The sequence below is a fragment of the Nelumbo lutea genome, chromosome 1, assembly GCF_056320005.1.
Source record: "Nelumbo lutea isolate HS-2025 chromosome 1, American lotus-T2T, whole genome shotgun sequence".
Taxonomy (NCBI): domain Eukaryota; kingdom Viridiplantae; phylum Streptophyta; class Magnoliopsida; order Proteales; family Nelumbonaceae; genus Nelumbo; species Nelumbo lutea.
In genome coordinates this window covers 15,636,850-15,659,250 of record NC_142684.1, presented here as the reverse complement: position 1 = coordinate 15,659,250, position 22,401 = coordinate 15,636,850, and the positions used below count along the sequence as shown (strand labels likewise).

At 41.0% G+C, this 22,401-nt stretch overlaps 1 protein-coding gene and 1 long non-coding RNA gene across 7 annotated transcripts in view; both read right to left on the bottom strand.

Moving 5' to 3' along the window:
* Window positions 1-22,401, bottom strand: part of LOC148873674 (SH3 domain-containing protein) — a 103,331-nt gene that overhangs the window by 79,114 nt on the left and 1,816 nt on the right. For all 6 annotated transcript variants that reach the window (XM_088978750.1, XM_088978759.1, XM_088978785.1 and 3 more), the window contains one exon: window positions 21,963-22,076. In XM_088978750.1, the coding sequence (XP_088834876.1) occupies window positions 21,963-22,076 (114 nt within the window). The remainder of the gene's footprint in view (window positions 1-21,962; window positions 22,077-22,401) is intronic.
* LOC148873675 (uncharacterized) lies at window positions 16,166-16,864 on the bottom strand. Its single transcript, XR_016110065.1, has 2 exons — window positions 16,648-16,864; window positions 16,166-16,546 (listed from the first exon to the last, which is right to left on the bottom strand). It is a non-coding gene; the product is annotated as an uncharacterized LOC148873675 (long non-coding RNA).

Sequence of the window (22,401 nt, the reverse complement as noted above, 5' to 3'; positions counted from 1 at the left end):
CAACAATGACCTTGATGCTGGTAGGCCCCACACCTTGTACTGCCTAATATTATTTTCTATCATGGTTCACTACTATGGAACAATGGGACATGGAAAGATGTTCCCATCATTCCAATATTCTTATGAGATTCAAAGAGCAACAAATTTCAGATGTCATTCTCCATTTCTAACTGAAGTGGTAAACCAGGTTAGCTCTGATTCTCTCACATAAAGACTCAGAGTTGATTTTTTTTCTTGAAATGGTAAAATACTGTATTAGTATAAAAAAAGAGTGGATACAGCTATAGACCATGTATACCCATTTTATTGACATGACTCAGAGAGTCAAAGTTAATCTTTGATACCTTGCAATTTCAATTGGATACAAAATCCTCACCACATACCATGTACACCTATTTTGTGTATCAAGAGTTTCAGTTCCCCCAAATTTTTCCTTTTTTACTTTTTTGTTTGACATTTTGATAGGGGTCATGTCAAATCATGTCAATATGCCATATTGGTGACCCTTAGATAGGATACCATACGCCCAAGATGGGGTGTATCATATCAATACTTCGACCTTGATGTACACATGGGAAGATTATAATTTTTCAACTAAAAACATTTATGACCACAAAAAAAAAAATGACGATGTCTACATGTCACCACAGTCATGCATGGATATTAGCCTGGATAATCACAGTACAAAAGATGGTGGGTCCACCCATCACACAGGAAAACTTACAATCCATGTAACCAAATCTCTGTCATTCAAGCGAAAGATGTGAACTTTTCTCTTATAAAATGACAAATATGGATGCTATCTACTTATCTTAAGCTGTCACAACTACAATATGTATTTGGAGACATCCAATGGGTACCCATGATACAAACCAACCCATAAACTCAACCTAAGTGAGTTGTCAACCCATATTCAACCCTCTAGGTTAATGAATGGATTTGGATGGATTGGATGAATCATGTGCATTGGGTCAGATTGTGAGAAATCACCATCCCTAACTTGGAAATCAAGGAAGTAAGGAATAACATCTCCAAATCGCCACCCCTAACCAGGAACCCTTGGAATTGAAGGAAATTATGACAGGGCAGAATAGATTTACTTGGGCCAATTGTCAGGAAAGCCCTATTCTATCTAAATTAGATAGATTCCTAGTGTCACAAGACAGGGAGGATCATTGGGGGAATTTCCCAGGAAGGATATTACCTAGACTCATGTTGGACCACTGGCCAATTTGTCTTGATGAAGTGGGTAATGGGGGTGGGCCAAAGCCATTTCGGTTTGAAAACATGTGGCTTATAGTTTCGGGCTTTGTGCAAAAGGTTAGAAACTGGTGGGAGGAGGACACCTCTGTGACTAGATGGGAAGGGATTAAGTTCCATATAAAGCTTAAGAATTTGAAAGGAAAATTAAAGGAGTGGAATTCCAATCAGTTTGGGAGGGTTGAAGAAAGAAAATCCACCTTGATTAGTCGGATTGAAGAAATTAATAGATGAAGGGATGAGAGATCCATCACATGGATGGCCGAACCTTGCAAGATGGTAGGGAAAAATTTTAAAAATTTCTCTCTCCCATTTGGGAATCATATTCCCTACTTTAGAAAATTGCATTTTCAATGATCAATCTTGAACCAGACCGGGCCATATCTGAAACCAAAAGGGAGGAGAGGGATATACCTAATACGAAGTAGCAGTAACTCCCAATGAAGGTCTTCACACCCAAGGAGAAAAACCAAAACCCACTTCCACTGAAAATGACAGTGTGTGTGGTGAAGCAGGACCAGCAGGACGGCTCTTCAGCAAGAACGGAGTAGAGGGCTGGTAAGCACGACTTTAGATTGCTTCTTCTACCAAGAAGCAATGTCAAGAACAATTCTTGATCACTCAGACAAGTAGAGATCGAACTGGGTAGGGGCGGCAAGAACAGGGAAAAACTCTGCAGACTGTTGTAATGTCTGTTGTCTGTAACTGAGGAATTCGCCCCCTTTATTTATAGCCTTCTCAAGATCAGCCTCCTAATCCAATTAGGAGAGAGTTCTTTAATCCAAATCTGATATTTGGATCTGGATTCTTGAATGGATAAGACTTATCTTATCCTTCAGCTAATCCTAATCAAATTATAAATCATATATTGCCTCCTTTTAATTAACTGACATAAGCCCAATTCGAATTGGGCTTTAGGCCCATTAAGTTTTTGTGCTCACTTAACCTCTTAACCTACTACCCAGTTGGTTCTCTTTGTGTGGTGTGGGACCCAAACATTGATCTACACATCAGCCACATGGGTTCAGCCCTGGCCGCATTCATTATAGGAGACAGTGAACCCCTAAGTCCATCACCATGGGCTCTTAATGGGCCCAACATTTACACTAAATGGTCCTTGGGTCCAACCACCTTATGAAAACCCAGGGACTGTGGGCAGATGCAAGATTAGCCCATCAGGCATTACCCTCAATGGTTTTACACTTAACCTCTCAGCCCTTAATGATCAAACACTGCCTGACAAGAGAGGACCTCTCCCTCAGCTACAACGAATAGTGTTGCACTCTTTACTTCCATGGATCTTGGGAATTAAAACCTTTTGCAAACATTTTGAAACCATATATATATGTCTGTGTGTGTGTGTGTATCTCCATATAAATATGTTTTGCAAAAACAAATTTCAATGGTTGAAATCAATTGCTGACAGTTAAGGTTTCCATCAGAGAGAGTGCATCCCCGATCATTCACTTTGTCTGACAAAGGGGCTGATCCTGTCACTATGATCACCCACTCAGATGCATTCTCGGACTGTCCCAACATACCCAGGTTTTTACCCCGTCTAAGGATCTCACTAATTGGCATATCAAAGATAGCTCGATCCAGCACCTAGTGTAGTACCATAATCAAGTCTAGGGGTCAGGTATAACATTCCAGTTTTGCCCATCTATCTCCAATGTCCAGGGCAACACTGAAATTTTGGTTTGGTTCAGGGTTTCAAGAAAAACCCACACTATATGTACCTCAGATCTCACCCTAACAGCTGAGACAAGCCACCCTACCCAACTTGGTACATCAATGTCAGCCTTGGCAAGTTTAAATCTCCCCAGATTTATCCAACAGCTGTGAAGATTCTAAACTAACACGAGTTTCATAAGTGTCCAGTTTAAGGGTATTACACAGAAACATACCACAATGACATGAATCAATTATGTACTTTATTCATTTACAATAAATGTCAAAAGATACATCAATATGATTGGAGCTAAGGGCATACATTGTCTAACAACTCCCACTTGCATTTAGGTCCAATCGGGTATAAGTCGGAGTCCCATACTTTCCACGTGTTTCTCAAACACTTTCTGTGTTAGTGGCTTAGTCAATGAGTCTACCACATTCTCCATTGATGCTACCTTCTGAATCAGGACATCCCCTCTTCCAATTATCTCCCGCAGTACATTGTACTTCCTCTCGATGTGCTTCGACTTCGAGTGGGCTCGTGGCTCCTTAGCCTGAGCAATGGCTCCAGTGTTGTCACACAACAATGGAATGGGTGATGTGCTATATGGAACTACTCTTAATTCCTTAATGAACTTCTTCATCCAAACAGCTTCCTTGGCAGCTTCATTTGCGGCAATGTATTCGGCCTCAGTTGTGGAATCTGCGGTGAACCCCTGTTTGTTGCTTTTCCAGCTAACAACACATGATCCTATCGTGAAGATATAACCAAATGTATACTTTCTATCATCTGGATCCGATTGGAAATCGGCAGCAGTATACCCCTAGATTTGTAGTGAACTACCATCAAATACCAAATAAAACTCTTTTGTCCTTTGAAGGTATTTTAGTATGTTTTTCATAAAGGTCCAATGCTCCTGTCTTGGATTAGATTGGTATCTGCTACCACACTCACTGCCTGAGAAATGTCAGGACGAATGCACAGCATGGCATACATGATGCTCCCTACGGATGAGGCATAGGGAATCTCTTTCATGCCCTCAATCTCTTCGGGAGTCTTGGGAGACATACCCTTGGAGAGAGTGACTCCATGCCTGAAAGGAACATTTCCTTTCTTGGAGTTCTCCATACTGTATCTCTTGACTATCTTGTCAATGTAAGCAAACCGGGATAATCCTATTATCCTCTTCAATCTATCTCTATAGAGTCGAAGACACAATATGTAGAGGCTTCTCCAAGATCTTTCATGGAGAATTGCTATGAAAGCCACACTTTCATCATATTTAACATTCCTACATCATTCCCAATGAGTAGAATGTCATCTACATACAGAACCAAGAACGTAACCTTATCCTCACTGATCTTCCTGTAAACACAGGGCTCATCCGGATTTTGCTCGAAGTCAAACTGTTTGATGGTAGAGTCAAACCAGATGTTCCAACTCCTAGAAGCTTGCTGAAGTCCATATATGGATGGGTTGAGTTTACATACCATGTGTTCCTAACCTGCAGCTATGAAACCTTGCAGTTGCTGCATATAGATATCTTCAGTAAGATCTCCATTCAGGAATGCAGTTGTTAGCGTAGGGGTATTTCTGTCTTTATACCTAGATTAAGGTTGCCGATTTGTAATGTTGTGTTAGAACCAGTGCTCCTTCCTTAAATAAGGGCACATATGTCTTTTCGATTATTTTAATAATAAAAAGCACTGTCTGGCCAAATGGGAGTTATGTTCTTTAGACTTCCAGTTCGAACCAGACTTTCTCCTTTTCTCTTTCTCTCTTTCTTCCACCTTTCTACCTCTTTCTACATAATTGATCTCTGACAAATAGAACTCCAAGGCAGGCCGAATCATAACATGGTATCAGAGCCACTTGTATCTGCCTAGATTTCTATTCTCTGCGCACCCTATCTAGGGTTTCTCCTGATTTTTCTGCATTCAACTGGAGATAAGGGAAAGGGCTGAAAAGGAGTGATTGCCCTCTTCCCTTGGGGGTTTTTATGCCTCCAGTCGGGTCTTGTGTGGTCGGTTGTTGTGGTTTCTAAGATCGCCCTCCCCTAATCGATGAAGAATAGAGGGCCGATCTGTGTGGTGCAGTGGCTGTCTTGTGTCTCTGTTTCCTCTTACGCCTAGGGTATTTGGGTGTGTCTGCTTCGTCCATAATCTGGATCCCGAGAATGACAAGTTCGATGCCCGTTCTCTCAAGTGCATCTTCCTTGGCTATTCTCGGACCCAAAATGGGTATCGGTGTTACCATCCTAGTTCTCGATGGTCCTTTGTGTGTGCTGATGTCACCTTCTTTGAGTCTACTCCGTTCTTTTTGGGGTCCGATGATGCTTCTTCCTCCTCATCACCTCCTCCTCTTCCACTTCCCGTTGCCAATCCTCTATACGCATCGCCCACGCGTACCGGCTACATCTCCGTTGACAGCTTCGGCACCAGACCCACACTCAACATCTGAGCTTGATCTCTCCATTGCCTTGCGGAAAGGTAAACTTACTTGCACCCTTCATCCTATATCTAATTATGTTTCACTTACTCACCTTTCTGCCTCCCATCACCAGTTTGTCACCTTGTTATCATCAGTTGTTGTCCCTAAGGATGTCCAAGAAGCCCTTGCCTCTCCAGGGTGGTGCCGAGCGATGGAAGAACTCTTTGCCCTCCATCATAATCATACTTGGGACCTCACCGCTCTTCCTCCTAGGAAGCAAGCTGTTGGTTGTAAATGGGTTTATACGGTTAAGTATCTGCCTGATGATAGTGTTGAACGCCTGAAAGTGCGATTGGTTGCAAAAGGGTACTCCCAAACCTATGGTATTGACTACATAGAGACCTTCTCACTAGTTGTTAAGATAGGGTCAGTTCGTGTTGTGATCTCTCTTGCAGCCATGTATGATTGGCCGCTATATCAGCTTGATATCAAGAATGCCTTCTTGCATGGTGACTTACTCGAGGAGGTCTACATGAAGCAACCTCCAGGGTTTGCTGCTCAGGGGGAGGATGGTAAGGTGTGCAGACTAAGGAAGGCTATATATGGGCTTAAACAGTCTCCTCGAGCATGGTTTGGTAGGTTCAGTGAGGTAGTAAAGAAGTTTGGTATGAAACAGTGCAAAGTTGATCATTCTGTATTTAGTCATGACTCTCTGGGAGGAAAAATACTGTTGGTGGTGTATGTAGATGATATTGTTATTATTGGGAATGATAACATGGGTATTGACAGGCTGAAGACTTATCTGCAAGATCATTTTCAGACAAAAGGATCTTGGTAAACTGAAATATTTCTAGGGGATAGAGGTAGCAAGATCCAAGTATGGTATTAATCTGTGCTAGAGGAAATATGTGCTTGATTTGCTGGAAGAAACAGGCTTGTTGGGTGCTAAACAAACTGAAACACCTATGGACACACATACCAGGCTAAACAGTGATATGGGTGAAGTGTTTGAAGACCCTGGCAGATACCGATGACTCGTGGGTAAACTAAACCACCTAACCATTACTAGACTAGACATCTCATTTGCGGTTAGTGTGGTAAGTCTGTTCATTCAGAAACCTCTGATTCCTCATTGGAATGCAGTTCTGAGAATTGCGAGGTATTTAAAAGGGGCTCCGAGTCACGATCTGATATACAAGAGTGGCGGAAAACTTGAAATAGAAGGGTATGCTGATGCTGACTGGGCCGGTTCTATGTCTGATAGGCAGTCTACCACAGGCTATTGCACTTTCCTGGAGGTAACCTGGTGACGTGGAAAAGTAAGAAGCAAACGGTCGTGGCAAGTAGTGCAGAAGCAGAATATAGGGCTATGGCGCACACTGCTTGTGAATTAGTGTGGCTAAGGAACCTTCTACAGGAAGTAAGGTACAACATCAATACTCCAATGAAGCTCTATTGTGACAATCAGGTTGCAGTTCATATTTCCTTTAATCCGGTGTTTCATGAAAGAACCAAGCACATTAAAGTTGATTGTCACTTTGTGAGGGAGAAGGTGTTGAATGGAGAGCTAGACACTACATATGTTAATACAGGAAACCAGTGGGCTGACTTATTTACAAAAGGCTTGAGTCGGGGAAGAGTGGACTACATATGTAACAAGCTAGGAGTATATGATATATACTCACCAGCTTGAGGGGGAGTGTTAGCGTAGGGGTATTTTTGTCCTTATACCCAGATTAAGGTTGCTGATCTGTAATGTTGTGTTAGAATCAGTGCTCCTTCCTTAAATAAGGGCACATATGTCTTTTCAATTATTTTAATAATAAAAAGCATTGTTTGGCTGAATGGGAGTTATGTTCTTTAGACTTCCAGTTCGAACCGAACTTTCTCCTTTTCTCTTTCTCTCTTTCTTCCACCTTTCTACCTCTTTCTACATAATTGATCTTAAACAAATAGAACTCCAAGGCAGGCCGAATCATAAAAGCAGTTTTAACATCCATTTGCCAAATCTCATAGTCATGGTATGCTGCTACAACCAGCAGGATCCAAATGGATTTAAGCATGGCCATAGGCGAAAAGGTTTCCTCATAATCGTTTCCCTCTTTCTGAGTGTACCCTTTCACCACAAGACGAGCCTTGTAGGTCTCAACTTTACCATCGGGGCCCTTCTTCCTCTTATAGATCCATTTGCAACCAATTGCTTTTACTACAGGGGGTGGATCTACTAGAGTCCAGACTCTATTGGTTTCCACTGAGTCCATCTCAGCTCTCATGGCATCTACCCACTTCAAGGAATCTATATCCAACATAGCTTCCGAATATGTCACGGGATCCTCCTCATTAGTCATGGCTTCCACCAAGTAACTTTCTTAGTCACAGTCGTAACGAACTGGAGGCCTGAAAACCCGGGTAGATCTTCTAGGTTGGTTATTTTTTGGAGCTGGTGGAACATCTCTCACTACCTCTGGGCTCTCATCAAGAACAACTTCCTGATGATGACTATCCAAGATGTAATCTTCCTCTAGGAAGTGGGCATTTCGATTGCAAAACACCTTTTGCTCTTTTGTATCATAGAATAAATAACCTACAGAGCCTTTGGGGCAGCCTATAAATAGGCAACGATTGGTCTTGGATTCCAATTTGTCAGCACTAGTTCTTTTAACATGTGTTGGACAACCCCAAATTTTCAAATGTCTCATACTTGGTTTTTTATCGGTCCAAAAAGCTCATATGGAGTCTTAGGAACAGATTTGGTTGGAACCCGGTTCAGCACGTAAATCGCAGTCTAATGCAAAACCCCGAAAGGATGTAGGTAACTCTGAGTTGACGAGAAGTGATTGGACCATATCTAATAGAGTCCGATTTCTCCTTTTTTGATACACTATTTAATTGTGGTGTGGCCGAAGGGGCTAGTTATGATACTATCCCATTGTCCTTTAAGTAGTCCATGAATTCATCAAAGAGATACTCGCCACCTCGATCTGATTGAAGGGTCTTAATTTCTTTCCCTAATTGATTCTCAACTTCTTGTCTGAATTCATTGAACTTTTCAAAAGATTCAGACTTATGTCTCATTAGGTACATGTAACCATACCGTGAGTAATCATCGGTAAAGGTTATAAAATAAACATGTCGGTTACGTGTCCTAACATTCAAGGGACCACATACATCAGTATGTATAAGGTCAAGTGTGTCTGTAGATCTTTCAGGCTTTCTCTTAAATGGTTGTTTCGTCATCTTACCCTGAAGGCAAGGTTCACAGGTTGGAAGATCTTCTACAATTAGAAAATCCAAAGGACCAACATTTACCAACCTTGTGATTCGATCTATGTTAATGTGGCCAAGTCAGTAATGCCATAGGCACGTGGGATTAACTGTATCATGAGTCCTCTTCCTGGGGATTATTTCCGACGTAGTTTTGGTGATGTTTGTTTCCAGAGAAGGATGTAGAACATAGAGACCGTTCTCAAATTCTCCATATGCAAGGAATTTGTTATTCTGTTTAATAGTAATCACATTACTGAATAAGATAGAATAACCATCCATGCACAATCTTTAAGTATTGTTGACATATGTTGTTGTATATATGTTTGGTACCGCAAGGGTACTTTTGTAATTTCTTCATTCTTTAAGTTGTACGGCCATCCTAGTATAAATAATAACATACTGCATGCCTGTAGTATTCTTTTGGGCTCTCAGTCCTCTTGCCTCTCCTCTCTCCCTTTCTCTTGTTCAACATGGTATCAGAGCAGGTCGTCCAAGCCTAAAGGGTGATGTCAAGAAGTCTGATTTTTTCATCTTCCAAAGTTGAGCAGTCTGTCCCTTCATCTTCTAGGTTTCAGCAAGTTGAAGTCTGCCTGACTTTTCATCTTCCAGCGTGGAGAAGGTTCTATTTTATGGAGAAATTTCCATTTGATGTTCGACTGAAACTTTCAAAGGCTATCATCTGATGTTCACGAATGTATTATCTGCTGTTCATCTGTTGTTCGACTACCCTGGTATTCTACTGAAGTACCTTTTTTTTGTTACTTTGTTCTCATTGACTGTTCGGTTGCCCTGTTGATGGACTGAAGTAACCTTTTTTAACTTTGCTCTCATTGATTGTTCGGCTGCTTGCCCTGAAGTTGGACCTGTACCAGGTCTGCCGATTAGGTGTGTGGTGAACTTCACCTTTCTCCTTCCATTCTATTGTGGGGTCGTATGATCCCTGTAAAATCATAGGTCATAAGGACCTGTTTATGTGCTGCAATAGCAGTGTTTTGTTTTTGGATCCCTGTAAAACCGTAGGTCATAAGGACCTGTTTATGTGTTGCAACAACAGTGTTTGTTTTTGGATCCCTGTGAAACCGTAGGTCATAAAGACCTGTTTGAGTGCTGCAACAGCAGTCTTTTTTTTTAGGCAGTGCCCCTCCTTTGGATGTTGCTTTTAAATTTGAAATCATGAGTGGTGAAGATTCTGCCACATCTGGAGTTTCCTCAATGCTGAATGGAATGAGTGGGGGTGGTGACCTATCCTTTCCCATGGTTGTTGTCCCTCTTGATGGTTTAAATTACCTAGAGTGGTCAAGAGGAATCAAGCTGTGCATCACTACAAGGGGGAAGATAGGCTATATTAATGGGAGAATTAAAGAATCACACTCTGGGAGTGCTGAATATGACAGATGGAATCAGGAGAACAGCATGGTTATGTCTTGGCTCTTAATCTCCATGCAACCTAAAATAAGGAAGAACTTCATGTGGGCTGAAACAACATATGAGATCTGAGAACAAGCAAAATCTACATATTCAGAACATCGACATTAGGCCAAGATCTATCAACTACAGGCAGAATCGTCTACTTGTAAACAGAGGGAGAGGTGTTTATCGGTATATTACTCTGACTTGACTTCTGTTTGGAAGGAGTTGGACCATTACTAGAATGTGGACTGGAAGTGTGACGATGATGCAAAACTATACAAGAAACTTGTCTCCCAATAGAGTGTTTGCCTTCTTACATGGTTTGAACCCTATGTATGAATCTATCAGAGTCCAGATTCTCAGTTCTAAGGATCTTCCATCAGTTCAGGAAGTTTATGCTCTTGTACAATCTAAAGAGAGCAGAAAGAATTTGATGAACAGCTCTAGTGGAGATGCAGTTGTGTTGGCAGCAAAAGGGAGTGTCTCTACTAGTGTGGGAAATTCTTCCAGGAAAGGAGATCTCCAGAAAAAAACAAAGGATAAATACAAATTGTGGTGTACTCATTGCCAGAAACCCCAACACACCAGAGATACATGTTGGGATCTTCATGGGAAACCAAAATGGGCTCAAGATCTGAATAAGAAGCAAGGTTCAAATGTGAATAAAAGGTCAGGACAGCAAGGTACAAAGAAACACTATGGCCAACATGGCTACTCGGGAGAATCAGCCCTCCATCCATATTGTGACTCAGACACATCTCTCTGGATCTGACCCAAGGGAGGATATTATGAATTCCTTCCGTGACCATTTAGAGCTCTATGGTAGAGCAATTCGTCAGATGGATGCTCCTCCCTCAACCTCATTTGCATCTACGTCAGGTAATTCTGCCACAACTTTCCATGTTGCTTCTCACACCCTTGACTTTCCATGGATCATTGATTCTAAAGCGTCAAAACACATGACCGGTACGTCCTTTTACTTTCAAACCTATCACCTTCTTTCTGGAAGAGACAAGGTGAGACTAGCTTATAGATCATACACTTCCATAGCTGGTCAAGGAACCATCTTTCTTCCCCTTGGCCTTACCCTCTTTGATGTCCTACATGTTCCAAAATTTCCCATTAATTTGTTCTCTGTTAGTAGTGTTACTAATTCCTTAAACTGCTCAGTGACCTTTTTCCCTTCTCATTGTGTGATTCAGGATCTGGCCTTGGGGAGGACAATTGGTAGGGGACGTATGGTTGATGGACTTTACATGTTGGAGAATAAGGTTGGTATTCATGTTACAGAGTCTATGAGTCAGTCCTGTAAGAGTCAAGTTTATTTATGGCATTGTCGCCTTGGTCATTTGTCTTTTGAATCTGTAAAAGTTGTGTTTTCAGAACTGTTTAAGTCAATGTTCGTTTCGTATTTCTCTTATCAAACGTGTCAGTTAAGTAAACATTGTAGAACTCATTATCTTCAAAAAAATAGTAAATATGAATTTCCTTTTCACATTGTTCATTTTGATGTCCTACATGTTCCAAAATTTCCCATTAATTTGTTCTCTGTTAGTAGTGTTACTAATTCCTTAAACTGCTCAGTGACCTTTTTCCCTTCTCATTGTGTGATTCAGGATCTGGCCTTGGGGAGGACAATTGGTAGGGGACGTATGGTTGATGGACTTTACATGTTGGAGAATAAGGTTGGTATTCATGTTACAGAGTCTATGAGTCAGTCCTGTAAGAGTCAAGTTTATTTATGGCATTGTCGCCTTGGTCATTTGTCTTTTGAATCTGTAAAAGTTGTGTTTTCAGAACTGTTTAAGTCAATGTTCGTTTCGTATTTCTCTTATCAAACGTGTCAGTTAAGTAAACATTGTAGAACTCATTATCTTCAAAAAAATAGTAAATATGAATTTCCTTTTCACATTGTTCATTTTGATGTATGGGGCCCTGTTACTTTACCATCTGAGAGTGGTTACAAGTATTTTATTACCCTCATTGAAGATTATTCTAGATATACTTGGGTATATCCTATGCGAACCAGGGAGGAAGTACCAAAAATTATCCAAGATTTTTAGCGGATGGTCTTCACTCAATTTCAGACTGAAATCCAATTTTTTCAGTCAGACAATGCGAAAGAGTTTTTTCATAGTGATCTCACGGAGTTCTTTGCTTCGCGTGGTTCACTTCACCGTAGCTCTTGTGCCCGAACACCACAACAAAATGGTGTGGCTGAACGAAAGAACCGACATATCCTTGAAGTGGCTCGGGGTTTACTACTCCATATAAATGTCCCCAAACGTTTTTGGCTTGAGGTTGTTCTTTATTCTACCTATCTCATTAATCGTATGCCCTCTCATTGGTTAGAATACAAAGCCCCACATCAGCTTCTCTTTCCTAAGGCCCCCTTTCTTCCCATTCCTCCTCGTGTATTTGGTTGTCGGTGCTTTGTCCAAAATCTGTCTCCCACTCGTGGGAAATTGGATTCTCGTGCTATTCCTTGCATATTCCTTGGGTACTCCTTCACTCAAAAGGGATATCGTTGTTTTGATCCTGTTTCTCGGAAATTCTATGTCTCCATGGATGTTTCTTTCTTTGAGGATGAGCCTTTCTTTCCTGTTTCTCATCAGGGGGAGTGTAGGCATGAGGAGAAACTGGTTCAACTCCTTCCTCTTTCTGATCTTCTGCCTTTTCGTGTCTTCTTCCATCGTCGCAAAGGCCAACCAAATTCAAGAGCTGTGGAGAATCTAGAAGTTGTACCTCCAATGCCATCAAACTCCTTGGGGGAGGATCATATCCACTCAGGTAACTTGGCTCCCAATGATGTTCTTGATTCTATTGAAATTGATACCTCTGCTGCTAATGACCTTGACCTCCCTATTGCTCACAGGAAAGGTGTTAGATTGTGCACCACTAAACACCCTATTTCCAACTTTGTTTCCTATGAGAACATTTCTCCTTCTTTTCGTGCTTTTCTTACCACTATTGACAGTGTGCCTATCCCCAAGAATGTGGCAGAAGCTCTTTCAGTACCTGAATGGACAGATGCCATGAAGGAAGAAATTAATGCCCTTCATAAAAATGGCACATAAGAACTTGTAGATCTTCCCAAGGGAAAGGATCCAGTTGGATGTAAATGGGTGTTCACTATCAAACATAGGGCTGATGGAACGGTGGAGAGGTATAAAGCTCGCTTAATGGCAAAGGGGTTTACTCAAGTGTACGGAGTTGATTATGCAGAAACTTTTGCTCCTATTGCCAAGATGAACTCCATTAGAGTTCTATTCTCTCTTGTTGCTAATCTGGATTGGGATCTACATCAGCTTGATATCAAGAATGCATTCTTGAATGGTGATCTTGAAGAGGAAGTTTACATGATACAACCCCCTGGTTTCCAGGCTCAAGGCAATGAACAGAAGGTGTGCAAGTTGAAAAAGTCTTTATACGGGCTGAAACAATCACCAAGAGCTTGGTTCAACAGATTCCATGTTGCGTTTCAGCAGAAAGGATACAAGCAATGTCAATCAAATCACACATGTTTGTGAAAAGAGGAAAAGGTAAAATGGCTACTTTAATAGTATATGTTGATGATATAATTGTTACTGGTGACTGGAAGGATGAAATCCAGAGGTTGAAGAGTTTCTTTGCCACTCAGTTTGAAGTGAAGGATCTAGGGCCTCCCAGATACTTCCTTGGAATTGAAGTTGCCCGCTCAAAAAGAGGTATCTTCATTTCCCAAAGGAAATATGTTCTAGATTTACTTCAGGACACTGGAAAGATGGGAGTGAAGCCAATTGACTCTCCCATTGATCCCAACCATAAATTAGGTGACAGCCAAGGTGAACCTCTCGAGGATGTGAAACAGTTTCAGAGACTTGTAGGGGAGATTGTTATATCTTTCTATGACCTGCCCAGACATTGCTTATGATGTTGGTGTCCTTAGCCAGTTCATGCATGCACCTAGGTCCACTCATCTTGAAGCAGCAGAAAGAATCCTCCGATATATAAAAAGGTTTCCTGGTGCTGACTTGTTATTTCAAAGACACAGACATTTGAAAGTTGAAGCGTATACAGATGCAGATTGGGCCGGAACTCAAAATGACAGAAAGTCTACTAGTGGCTACTACACCTTTATAGGAGGGAACCTTGTTACCTGAAGAAGTAAAAAGCAAAATGTGGTGGCTAGATCTAGTGCTGAAGCTGAATATCGTGCAATGACTCACAGAGTAGTTGAAAGCATGTGGATAAAGAACCTGTTGGGTGAGTTGGGTTTCCTAGTGGACAAGCCTATGACTCTATTCTATGATAACAAAGCAGCCATAAACATTGTAGCTAACCTAGTGCTACATGATAGAACAAAACACATCGAAGTTGACAAGCATTTTATCAGAGAGAAAGTCATCACAGGCGAAGTGTGTACTCCCTATATCAGCTCTAAGAACCTGTTAGACAGTTTTGTATGCCCTTAGCTTCAATCAAAATTGATGTACTTTATGAGTTTATTGTAAATGAATTAAAGTACATATTTGATTCATGTTCCCTTGGTATGTTTCTGTGTATTACCCTTAAACTGGACACTTATTGAGACTCGTGTTAATTTAAATGTTCACAGCCAGTGGGAACTGAACACTTATTGAGACTCGTGTTAATTTAAATGTTCACAGCCAGTGGGTCGGTCTGGGGAGACCTATCCTGACAAGGCTGACACTGTGGTGCCACCAAGTCGGTTGGGGTGGCTTGTCTCAACTACCGGGGTGAGACCCTAGGCACATACAGTGTGGGATTAATTGAATCTTTGAACTGGACCAGATTTCCAGTATTGCCCTGGACCTTGGAGATTGATGGGCAAAACTGGAAAGTTACACCCGACCCCTAGACTCGATTATGATACTACACTAGGTGTCGGATCGGGCTGTCCTTGATGTACCAATCAGTGAGATCCTTAGCGGGGGTCAAAACCTGGGTATGTTGGGACAATCCGATAATTCATCTGAGTGGGTGATCATGGTGACAGGATCAACCCCTTTGTCGGACAAAGGTAATGATCGGGGATGCACTCTCACTCTGTTGGAAACCAAGACTACTGGCAGCCGATTTCAACCGTTGAAATTTGTTTTTGCAAAATATATTTTATATGAGATATAAAAGTATATATATTATGGTTTCTAAAATGTTTGCAAAAGGGTTTTAATTCCCGGGATCCATATAAGTGGAGAGTGCAACACTGTTCCTTGCAGCCGAGGGAGAGGTCCTCTCTTGTCGGGCAGTGTATGATCATTATGGGCTGAGAGGTTAAGTGTAAGACCATTGAGGATAATACCTGATGGGCTAATCTTGCATCTGCCCACAGTCCCTGGGTGTTACAAGGTGGCTTGGCCCAGGGACCACTTAGGGTAAGTGTTGGGCCCATAGAGCCCATTTGATGGGTTTCAGGGGGTGCACTGTCTTTAACAGTGTATTCGACCAGGCCTTGTAACAAAGGCTGGGCCGAACCCATGTGGCTGATGTATAGATCAATGCTTGGGTCCCACGCCATACAAGGAAGCCCAACTGGGTAGCAGTTAGGAAGGTTAAGTGGGCACATAAGCTTAATGGGCCTAAAGCCCATTTCGAACTGGGCTATTAATTTAGTTAATTAAAGGGGCGAATTCTGAGATGGATTAGCAGTTAGGATAACACATCAGATCCTCTTTAGTGCTGAAATCAAGAAGAGAGAATTCTGCACCCTGCAAATACTCTCTTGCTGCCTCCCTGCTCTTGCCGCCCTGTTTGCCAGTTCCATCTCCAGCTGTGGGAGAAGTCAAGATTGGATCTTGACATCAATTCTTTGAGAAATGATTGAAAAGGAAGTTGTGCTCACGTTCCATCCTGTTGTTTCTTGCGAATGACAGAGTTCTTGGGGAAGAACACTGCTGATTCTGCTCCATCCTGCACTGCGCCATATTCAGTGGGAGCAGTCTTTGGATCCTTCCTTGGGCGTGAACACCTTCGTTGGGAGATATTGCTTCTCCGTATCAGGTATCTTTCTCTCCCATTCCTTTTGGTTCAGATTTGGTTCAGTTTAAGGTTCAAGATTTATCCTTGAAAATATGATTTTCTAAATAGGGAATGTGATTCCCAGTTAACTTGCAGACATCTTTACAAAAGGACTACACTAAAGACATCATGATCTTTGTGACAAGTTGGGCATGATTGATATCTATGCTCCAACTTGAGGGGGAGTGTTGACAGATGTTGTATATATGTTTGGTATCACAAGGGTATTTTTGTAATTTCTACATTCTTTAAGTTGTACGGCCATCCTAGTATAAATAATAACATACTGCACGCCTGTAGTATTCTTTTGGGCTCTCAGCCCTCTCGCCTCTCCTCTCTCCCTTTCTCTTGTTCAACAAGTACAATTGTTCATTCTCTGAAAACTAGTTCTACAGTTCCTATGGTTGTAGCTGCAACTATTGCAGAAGTCCCCAAGTAGAGCGTCACTTCTCCGTCACTCAATCTTCTGCTTATCTTGAACCCCTACAGTGAATTACACGTATGAGTTGAAGCCCCAGAGTCAAAAAACCAGGAAGCAGAAGTGACTAATAAATTGGTCTCTGTGATAAAAGATTTGAAATTACCTTGCTTCTTAGTCTCCAGATATTGAGGACAATTCCTCTTCTAGTGGCCGGTCTGTTTGTAGAAGTGATAGGCATCTGATGCCTTATCTTTCTTCTGCTTTTTAACTTTGCTACCCTTCTTCTGAGCCTTCCTTTTAGCCTTCCGCTTTTTCTTGCCCGATTTGCTACCTTCAACAAGCATGCTATCGGCTTATCCTTCTTAATCAGTTCTTTAGCCCTGTACAACATATCGCTGAGTTCTTGAAGGCTAACATTTAGCTTATTCATGTTGTAATTCATGTTAAACTGACTAAAGGACAGAGGTAAGGAATTGAGGACAACATCAATTTTGGTGTCATGATCTAGCCCAAACCTGAGAGCCTCCAGTTCATTGATATAACCCATCATCTTTAGACAATGGTCATGAACCTGTTGGTTCTCGGTCATTTGTGCAGTCGTAAACAATTTTAAGACCTTTTGTCGAGTATAACGGTTCTGCTCTTCATACATAGTATTCAGACTATCCAATATATCATTGGACACTTCAATCTTATCGAATTGTCACTGTATCGGATTATCCAAAGAGGCTATACACTGGGCAAGAGAGTTTTTCTCTTCCCATTCTTGATACTCTCTTTTTCGGGCCTCAGAAGCCCTGCCACCCGGACAATTCAGAGCAAGGTTCTTAGCAATTTTGTCCAATTTCTCGAACGTCAGAACCAGCATAAGGTTTCGGAACCAGCCAGCATAATTAGGTCCCTTGAGTTTGTTATCATCCAACAGTTTAGTGAAGTTTTCGTCTGCCATTTTTGGTAGAGGCAAGGTAGATTTGTAAGTCCACAACCTAATTGATTCATGTCATCACGTAGAAAGGACTTTTAATCTATGTTCCATTTCCATTTTGGGCATCTCTGAGATTCCCTCCAATTTCAGTAATGGAGACAATTGTCTCTGGAAATGTAGGAAACCACATGGGGTGCATGGAGCCAACTATTTTAGCTGCATAACCCCACCACCTTCTATGAAGAATCATATCCACTCATCTAATGAGATTTCCCTTTGGCCTTTGTCAGACAAGGTTCATTGCCATTTTAAGTTAAACCTTTCTATCATTGCTTACCCATCATATTCATGAACGCCAAGGTACCGTGAGAGAGTCTTCCATTTTAGGAGAAGCCCCTCCCATATTGGTCTGTGACACCCCTATCATCTTATAAAGCAATCCAGCCAATTGCATTAGCAGATGGAAAACCCAATTTTATGGTGCATCTCCACCCACTAATACAGCCGACCTTCATACTAATGATGGAAGGCCTTTAGAGAATTCATCACATGAATCTCCCTATCACATGCACTTATGTTTTCAGGAGGAAACGATTAATTACGCCCTAGTTTTATTTAGGTCAAACCAAAGTGGCTCCCATTGACTTTCATAAAGCCAAATTTAGATGGGCCCTAAAGGGCTAGGGTTTCGCACAGTTCCTCTTGGGGAGGTGTGGGGCCCACCACATAGGGAGATCATCCAATGATCTTAAAGACACCATGGCAATGATGTGCATTCAACCATGGTGTGCAAAAGAGCCACTATCGAATCAGCACGGGCCAAGTGCTTATGGCCCATGTACGTAGCACATCACACAACCATCATCACATGCATGTAATCCATAATTGATCTAATCAATTAAATAACTATAAAACCCATAATTAAATTTAAAACCTTTTCAGCCTATTTAAAGCCCATAATATTATCTAGGTATATGAGTTGAACTGCAAAGAGTAGTTCGGCCCATATAGCTTTTATGCTGAATTGGGATAAAGCAGTTTTAACAGATTAAAATCGGGTTTTACAGATGTGGGCCGAATTGCATCTTGCAATTAACCATCAAACCCTTGGCCTATGAAGGAAATTTTTAGGGTTGAGAACAGCCCCCATCGAACCACAGATTTGGTCCAACCAGTTTGGTCCAATCTAGTTCGAATGGGTCTAGGGTTTGATGTTTTAATTCAACATTCAATTCAAGAAGATGATCTGAAATTAAATAACTGATACATGACAATCAAGAATCAGTAAGAAGGTTGTTCGTAAGACTGCTACCCTGCAAAACAAAGATCAGTTCGCAGTATGCAGTTTCCAAAACTACAAATCGCAAAACACTGAACCCGAATCTGCGAAATTCTCTCCTTTGCGCTTTCTGCTTCATTTTCGAATAGAATAAAATAGAAAACCTAATTTTTCTATTAATATTACATCATATTTGAATTCCTATACATTCCGTTTAAAAATTAAAATTAAAATTAATTAAAGACCAAGAATGAATAGAATAAATCAGCAGGTGCGTAGATTTCTTGCGCCAAATAAAGAATTCGATCTCCACCATACGAACAGCCCAAAATCCAAGAAAAATATATAGAACAATTCTAAATATAAGTCAGATTAATAAAGATTTAATTTCAGATCATTTGCCTAAAAACTGGGAATCAATTTCCCAAAAAAACGGTAACTGCGCAAATCAGGTAGAATGCCTTCTGCTCATTTGCGCAGATTCAGATCTAGTTTAATTCGGTTCAAGATTTGAACCATGACTCTGATACCACTAAAGAGATGAGAGATCCATCACATGAATGGTCGAACCCTGTAGGAAGGTAAAGCGAAATTTCAAAAATCTCTCTCCCATATGAGAATCGTATTCCCTATTTTAAAAAACTGCATTTTCAAGGACCAATCTTGAACCAAATCAGACCAGATCTGAAACCAAAAGGGAGGAGAGGGATATACCTGATACGAAGTAGCAGTAACTCCCAATGAAGGTATTCACGCCCAAGGAGAAAACCAAAACCCGCTTCCACTGAAGATGACAGTGTGTGGTGAAGCAGGATCAGCAGGACAACTCTTCAGCAAGAACCGAATTATTCAGTAAGAACGGAGTAGAGGGTTGGTGAGCATGACTTCAAATTGCTTCTTCTACCAAGAAGTAATGTTAAGAACAATTCTTGATCACTCCCACAAGTGGAGATCGAACTGGGTAGGGGCGGCAAGAACAGGGAAGAACTCTGCAAATTGTTGTAATGTCTGTTGTTTGTAACTGAGGAATTCGCCCCCTTTATTTATAACCTTCTCAGGATCAGCCTCCTAATCCAATTAGGAGAGAGTTCTTTAATCCAAATCTGATATTTGGATCTAGATTCTTGAATGGATAAGACTTATCTTATCCTTCAGCTAATCCTAATCAGATTATAAATCTTATCTTGCCTCCTTTTAAGTAACTGACTTAAGCCTAATTCAAATTGGGCTTTAGGCTCATTAAGTTTATGTGCTCACTTAACCTCTTAACCTGCTGCCCAGTTGGCTCTCTTTGTGTGGCGTGGGACCGAAACATTGATCTACACATCAGCCACATGGGTTCAGCTCAGCTTTGTTACAAGGCCTGGCTGAATTCACTGTAGGAGACAGTGAACCCCTAAGTCCATCACCATGGGCTCTTAATGGGCCTAACATTTACACTAAATGGTCATTGGGTCCAGCCACCTTATGAAAACCCAATGACTGTAGGCAAATGCAAGATTAGCCCATCAGACATTACCCTCAGTGGTCTTACACTTAACCTCTCAGCCCTTAATGATCATACACTGCCCGACAAGATTGGGCCTCTCCCTTGGCTGCGAGGAATAGTGTTGCACTCTCTACTCCCATGGATCCCGGGAATTATAACCTTTTGCAAACATTTTGAAACCATAATATATATATATATGTATATCTCTATATAAATATATTTTGCAAAAACAAATTTCAATGGTTGAAATCAACTGTCGATAGTTTAGGTTTCCATCAAAGAGAGTGAATCTCCGATCACTCACTTTGTTCGACAAAGGAGCTGATCCTTTCACTATGATCACCCACTCAGATGAATTCTCGGACTGTCCCAACATACCCAGGTTTTGACCCCCTCTAAGGATCTCATGACTGGCATATCAAAGACAACCCTATCCGACACCTAGTGTAGTATCATAATCAAGTCTACGGGTCAGGAATAATATTCCAGTTTTGTCCATCTATCTCCAAGGTTCAGGGCAACACTAGAATTTTAGCCCGGTTCAGGGTTTCGAGAAAAACCCACACTGCATGTACCTCAGGTCTCACCTTGGTAGCTGAGACAAGCCACCCCAACCAACTTAGCGGTACATCAGTGTCAGCCTTGGTAGGATAAATCTCCCTAGATCTATCCAACGGCTATGAAGATTCTAAACTAATACGAGTCTCATAAATGTTCAATTTAAGGGTATTAAACAGAAATATACCATAATGACATGAATCAATTATGTACTTTATTCATTTATAAAAAATGTCAAAAGATACATCAATCTGATTGGAGCTAAGGGCATACACTATCTAATTGATCCTAACCACAAGTTGAGTTCCATTGAAGGAGAAGTTCTTCTAGATAGGGGGATATATCAGAGATTAGTTAGCCAATATATGCATGGACCCAAGACATCTCATATGTAGGCAATGAGGCAATTAACAGAATTTTAACCTACCTGAAAGGATGCCCTGGTGAAGGGATGTTGTATTTCAATCACGACCATCTAAAGATTGAGGCTTATACAGATGTTGATTGGGTAGAGTCTATTGATGATAGAAGATCTACATCTAGTTATTGTGCCTTAGTGGGAGGCAATGTTGTTTCATGGAAAGTAAGAAACAATTTGTGGTTGCTCGTTCTAGTGTTGAGGCAGAGTATAGGGCAATGGCTCATGGAGTGTCTAAACTACTCTTGTTGAAGACCTTATTGATTGAGATGGGCATCCAAGCAAATATCCCAATGAGACTATATTGTGACAATCAAGCAACCATAAATATTGCCCACAATTCTATCCAACGTGATCGTACAAAGCATATTGAGGTGGATAGACACTTTATTAGAGAAAAAGTTGCTAGCGAAAAGATTTGCCTTCCTTTTGTAAGGTCGGAAGACCAACTAACTAATTGCATCATAAGATGTCCACCATCCAAAGTTTTCTAAGAACCTTGACAAGATGGGCATGATTGACGTATATGCTCAGCTTGAGGGAGAGTTTTGAGAATGTTTAGATAGGGGTGTTTTTGGACTTTTTCTCTTTCCTTGAACTCTTTTTGTATTTGGGCACCTAAGTAGGGCTTCCTTATAATTTACTCTTTTCGAAGTATAAAGATCTTTTGAGGGTGTGAACAGTAACTAACACACACCTCTTGATACGTCTCTTCTTCTTCTTCTCTCCTCTTGCTTTCTCTCTTCTAAACCCTAGTTTTTAACTTGTGTTTTGCAACTTGAATGAAGAAGAATTTAAGGATCACATACCTTAGCTGCCCTAGTAGAACAATATAGGTTCTGAAGTTGTTGGTGGCATTGTAATTCATCATCATCAGTCATAACAGTTTCACTACCAAAATGTCCCAATTGCTTCAGAACAGCCTGTAAAGTAGTAGTCAAAAGCATCAATATCTGATTGAAGATCAATGCTCAGAATCAAAATGAAAAGAGAAACTTACACCCCAAAATTTTAATTTGAACATGTTCCTTGTGCTATAATAGAGACCTAAGGTGAAGAAAGCAATAATACTACCAATGCTAACAGAAAACAAAACAACTACAGTATACCATCTTAGCAATTATAATCTTTTCAATTGATTTTCATTATCCAAATCAAATTAGAAACTAGTAAACCATATATCATCCAACAGCTGTCAAAAAAGCACTCTAACAGATATGATGAAGCCCATTACCTCCTTCACCCAAT